The sequence below is a fragment of the Physeter macrocephalus genome, chromosome 4, assembly GCF_002837175.3.
Source record: "Physeter macrocephalus isolate SW-GA chromosome 4, ASM283717v5, whole genome shotgun sequence".
Lineage (NCBI taxonomy): Eukaryota > Metazoa > Chordata > Mammalia > Artiodactyla > Physeteridae > Physeter > Physeter macrocephalus.
In genome coordinates, this window is record NC_041217.1 from 52,182,366 (window position 1) to 52,188,365 (window position 6,000).

At 39.9% G+C, this 6,000-nt stretch overlaps 1 protein-coding gene and 1 non-coding gene across 5 annotated transcripts in view; one reads left to right on the forward strand and one right to left on the reverse strand.

Moving 5' to 3' along the window:
* Positions 1-6,000, reverse strand: part of CNST (consortin, connexin sorting protein) — a 136,174-nt gene that overhangs the window by 38,198 nt on the left and 91,976 nt on the right. For 3 of the 4 annotated variants that reach the window (XM_055084200.1, XM_055084201.1, XM_055084202.1), the window contains exon 4: positions 779-925. The exons of the other annotated variant lie outside the window; for it this stretch is intronic. In XM_055084200.1, coding sequence (XP_054940175.1) covers positions 779-925 — 147 coding nt within the window. The remainder of the gene's footprint in view (positions 1-778; positions 926-6,000) is intronic. 4 annotated transcript variants of the gene reach the window in all.
* On the forward strand, positions 4,200-4,272 carry TRNAG-CCC (transfer RNA glycine (anticodon CCC)). Its single transcript has one exon. It is a non-coding gene; the product is annotated as a tRNA-Gly (tRNA).

Below are 6,000 nucleotides of genomic sequence, written 5' to 3' on the forward strand. Positions count from 1 at the left end.
AGTTTCCACTGATTTTTAGTAAGTCTCTAGTGAAAAAGGTATTCCATTTATAAATCACTATCTCCATTTTCCAGGTAGTTGCCAAGGCAAAGAGCAATAAAGCACTTGTCAAACCTATAAGCTAGCAATAAAAAGGAATGGTCTTTCCCAAATCTCACAGTGGAAAAAGGATAGTTTTAAAGGAAATATTTGCCTAGCTTAAAATTTATTCTATATATCTAACATTCTTCCAGGAGCAACATATTAATATAGATGGACTCAATCACCTCTCTGTAAACTGTTAATCAATTAGCTTTCAGATTTCCGTGACAGTTCTAGTACCATAAATGCAACCAAAAAGACAGGGTCATGGGACTTCCCTGGTGGTGCAGTGGTTAAGAATCTGCCTGCCAGTGCAGGGGACACAAGTTTGAGCCCTACTCCGGGAAGATCCCACATGCCGCGGAGCAACTAAGCCCGTGCACCACAACTACTGAGCCTGCGCTCTAGAGCCAGCGAGCCACAGCTACTGAAGCCTGCATGCCTAGAGTCCGTGCTCCACCACAAGAGAAGCCTGCACACCGCAACGAATAGACCCCGCGCGCAGCAATGAAGACCCAACGCAGCCAAAAATAAATAAATAAATTTATATATATATATATATATATATATATATATATATATATATATATAAAGACAGGGTCATGAAACCCAAGGTCTCAAAAATAAAAGGCACTTCCAAGGTGAAAGGGCAGCTTGAAAAATAAATATACAGATCATTTCTCCTATAAAAACCTACCCCTGGAGCTTCCCTGGTGGCGCAGTGGTTGAGAGTCCGCCTGCTGATGCAGGGGACACGGGTTCGTGCCCCGGTCCTGGAAGATCCCACATGCCGCGGAGCGGCTGGGCCCGTGAGCCATGGCCGCTGAGCCTGCGCATCCGGAGCCTGTGCTCCGCAACGGGAGAGGCCACAACAGTGAGAGGCCCGCGTACCACAAAACAAAACAAAACAAAAAACCTACCCCTGGCAAGTCTAGCAGGGGAAAAGAAAATGTGATTTTCTTTGATGCCCCATATGTCTAGATCTGGGAGGTAGCCTGGTAGAGAAGAAAAACGTGAGGTTTGAAAGTGAATAACCTGACTGCGTTCTAGTCCAAGCTTTGCCACTACCAGCTGTGTGACCCTGGACATGTCATTTCATGTCTCAAACTCAGCTTCCTTATCTGTAAAATAGGGACAATAATACCTACAACTCTGAGACAGGGCTGCTGTAAGGACTAAGTGAGGGAATGTGCGTCTAGCACAGTGCCCAGCACATAGCAGTAAGTGCTTAAAATGGTTTTCGAGTCTGACTCTGGACCAGAAGTCAGAGAGGCAGAGTAGAATCATGTGAAGAAGTAAGTTGAAAATCACTTTGGGATGGTAATAATTTTAAGGTTCTACTGGTTTCAGGCTTCTTTTACCTACCAGAAACAAAAAGAAAGAGAATTAGGAAGGTGTATTTTTTCGGCCATAGTCTTACAGAGTGGCTTCAAGGATCCCAGCGGAGCCATATCCTGCCTGAGTCTGAGATGAGTTTCAGTATAAGCTCACTGAGCACAGAGTACAGCACTTGATCTTTTTCTTCTTACTTCTATATGAGAAACTTCTAAGTTTATGACTTCAATTACATATTTAAAGCTAACCTGCAGTCATATTAACTAAGTCAGTGTAGGAGGATTACTCAAACCCAAGAAAAATAATTTTTAAATGGAATCTTCAAGAGTTCCAAGAGCTAAAAGTATAACTGTATATCTAAAGTAATCATAGTCATTATATCAAATGGCCTTTAGCATATATTCATCCATATACTATCATGTTAAAAATAATATAATTGTCCCCTAATTAACTCTTCCTATCCATACTTCCTTATTTCTGTTAGTGGTACTACAATTCCTTTCAACTGGATATCCTAGCATTATTCATCTCTGATTTCCTCCTCATCCCATTTTTTTTACTATCTACACCAAGTCCTTCCATCAAGATTTCAAATTCACCCATCTGGATTTACACTGTCACCACCTTAACCTAGATGCTACTCTCACCTTCTGCCTGAATTATAAATTTCTTCTTTTAGCGCTTATTTTTATCAAGATTACACATGTATATGGTTTAAGAGTCAAATAGTTCTATGAGGTGTGTTAAAAAAGGCCCTACCCTTCTTGCCCTATTCTCCTTTCTTCAGGAGCAAGCACTTAGATTTCTCTTACCTGTTTAAAAATATTTTTTTTTTTGCTGTATCTCTAAACATTATGCTTATATTTGCTATTTCTTGATTTTTTCAGTTTTAGAAAATGAGGATTGGGTCTTTTGCTCCTCCCCCATCCAAACCCTACAAACATATACGACACACACTTTCTCTCACATATTCACCTATCCCATGTTATTATATTGTAGTAATAGGTAGATAAACATTTAATGTTTACCTTATTTCCCTTTTTAAAAAAAATAGTTTTCCATGCACTTATCACTTATACAACTCTATAAACAGTCCACCAAGAACCTAAATCTTCCCTCAATACATTCAGATACTGCTAATATTCAGAAATAGGAAAATGATATAAAAGTTCTTCCCCAGACCCTTCTGATCTGCTCAAATAGAAGTGGTTACTCTCTCCTTCTTGGTACAAAGCTGTCATCTTAGAATCTCCCTTCACCTAGAGATTCCCTTCACCTCTCTCCTGGTAGCATCCCCAGTTTCCTATATCTCAATCTTCCTGTTCCTTGGCTTACTCCCTTGCTTTGATGGAGTACATCATCTAGCAGCTTCCTGAGAAAGGATGGAAAGGAAGTACCACAGACCCTGATGTAGGAACATTCTTGGTATATCTGACAAACTGCTAGGAGGACAGTGTACCTGGAAAGGAGTGAATAAGAAGGAGAGTTCTAGGAATTAAGGTCTAAGAGGTAACAGGGCCAAATCATGTAGGATCTCGTAGGCCATGGTAAGGATTTTGGCTTTTACTCTGAATGGGAAGAGAAGTCAGTGGATGGCTTTGAGCAGAGAAGTAACATGATCTGACGTAACATTTTATCTGAATCACAATGACTGCTGTGTAGAGAGAAAAAAAACTAAATGGAAGTAAAGGTAAAGCAAGGAGGTTTCTACAATTAGTTTACTGCAAGAATCCAAGTGAGATTTGATAATGTCTTGTACTGAGATGGTGGCAATGAAGGAGGTAAGAAGAGGTCAGAATTTGGATGTATTTTGAAGTAGAGTGGCAGGACTTGCTGATTGGATTTGGACGTGGGGAAAAGTGAAGGATGACTTCAAAGTATTTGGTCTCAGCAACTGGAGGGATGGGGTTGCCATTTAACTTACAAGAATTCTTGAGTCTTCAGAAGTGTCAATGTTATAAAAGTATAAACAAACAAGCAAATAAACAAAACAAAACAAAAGGCAGGGAATTGTTCTGGATTACCAAAGACTAAAGAATCTTCCCAATGTGTGCTCCTTCACTGGATCCTGGATCTGGGGAAAACTAGTTATAAAGAATATTTGTGGAATAACTTGAGGGAAACAAATACAGGCTGTATGTTAAATAATATTAAACCAATGTCTCATTTCTTGGGGTTGATAATGGCATTGTAGGTTATGTAGGAGAGTATCATTGTTCTTGGGAAATTTATGCACACATATTGATATTTAAGGGTGAAGTGATACAATGCCTGAAAATTACTTTAAAATGTGTCAGTGGAAAATATGTACATGGAGAGGGGTTGGGGGGTAGGAGGAAAATGAAAATCTGGCAAAATGTCAACAACTGTCAATCCAAGTGAAAGGCACAGTATGAGATATTGGGAATTACTAAATAATGAAAAAAAGAAAAAGTCACTTAACTTCTCTCTGATTTGTGTCTCCCTTGGGAGGTGACAGGATATTTTGTATTCTTGGGCTGAGGAAGGCAGCCATCAGCTGACTCCCGTTGCCCTGATGTCTCAGCTTACTGCAGGCTTCAGTATCTCGTTCCAACAAGCAATGTTTGAATTAGTGACAGAGAAATATAGTTATAATGCTTAATATTTATTTGGCTTTTATATTAAGTATACCAAGTACTATGTTAAGTACTTTTACTGCATTATTTCACTGAGTCCTCTACAACTTTACAGAAAAAGAAAGCTACTTTGCTTGTTAGTGGTAGAGCCAAAGCTCATACTTTAAAACCATCACTATAGGGACTTCCCTGGTGGCCCAGTGGGTAGGGCTCTGCACTCCCAATGCAGTGGACCCGGGTTCGATCCCTGGTCGGGGAACTAGATCCCGCATGCATGCTGCAACGAAGATCCTGCATGCCACAACTAAGACCCAGCACAGCCTAAGTAAATAAATAAATATATTTTTTAAAATAAAAAGTGGCATTAAAAAAAAAGGGCTTCCCTGGTGGTGCAGTGGTTGAGAATCTGCCTGCTAATGCAGGGGACATGGGTTCGAGCCCTGGTCTGGGAGGATCCGACATGCCGCGGAGCAACTAGGCCCGTGAGCCACAACTACTGAGCCTGCACGTCTGGAGTCTGTGCTCTGCAACAAGAGAGGCCGCAATAGTGAGAGGCCCACACACTGTGGTGAAGAGTGGCCCCCGCTAGCCACAACTAGAGAAAGCCCTCGCACAGAAACGAAGACCCAACACAGCAAAAATAAATAAATTAATTAATAAACTCCTACCCCCAACATCTAAAAAAAAAACACACACACAAAAAAACACAACTCACTATACTTTCTAAGCTCCTTTGCCAGGAGAGGACAGATTGCTGAGATATATAAGAAGCATAACATACGGGACCCAGCAAACTGACATGTTCCTGGGGGATGAAGGTAGAATTTTACTTTGAGACATAAAAAAAATTAAATAATCTTCATCTGATCAAGACTGTTATCGTCTTCCTGCCTAAAAATGTGATTTTCTACTAGATCTGCTTCAGCTGTAGGATCACCTGCCTGTAGAAAAGAGCATTCTTCTTACCTTTAATGTAACAGCCCAGTGACATAAACTGCTTGAAAAGATTTGACTACACGTGCTATTTCCATTTACTCCAAATGTCCTTTTCCCCAACTTTTAATTGAAATTCTACAGAAGAGTTCAAAGAACAGTAAAATCAACAGCCATATACCTTTTATTTAGATTTGTCAATTATTGACATTTTGCCAAATTTGCTTTCTCTCTGTCTTTCCCTCCCTTACATATTTTTTCCCACTGAAATATCTTAAGCTGCAGGCATTATGTCACTTCACTCCTAAATACTACTTGCACATGTATCTCCCAAGAATAAAGATACTCTCCTACATGATCTTCAATTCCATTATCAATCTCAAGAAATCTGACACTGATGCAACAGTATTATTTAATATACAGTCCATATTCAAATTTCTCCCAAGTTGTCCCCAAAACAGATTGATTGAATGGAACTAACAAATTGTAGCCCTAGAATTATAAGGAACTTGCTTTGTGAGGGAGTCTCAGCCTCCCTACTTGTAAAGATGGTGATAATAATTACCTCTCTAGATTGTTTGGAAAATGAAATAAGTTAATGCAAATACCCTTTACAAACTCAATCCACTGTACAAATTCAAGGAAGGCTGAAAGATTAGAAAGCTGCCTTAATATTGGTGGTTCTCAACTATAGTAAACATATACCATATATGTCAGTAACACATTAGAGGTCAAAAAGTACACATCTTCTCAAAGGCATTCTTCAAGTCCACCAAGGAGGTAACATAAATTTGAAAGAATATATGCTTTCCTGCCTTAGGACAAAAGCTGTTTTACTTTTTAAAAATTATTCACTGCTCACTGCAAAAGTTAAATGAAACTGGAGGAGTGAAATAAAAAGTGAAGCTTTTTCCACACCCATATACAAATTATTTTCATTTTAAAAGAAAATAGGGGCTTCCCTGGTGGCGCAGTGGTTGCGCGTCCGCCTGCCGATGCAGGGGAACCGGGTTCGCGCCCCGGTCTGGGGGGATCCCACATGCCGCGGAGCGGC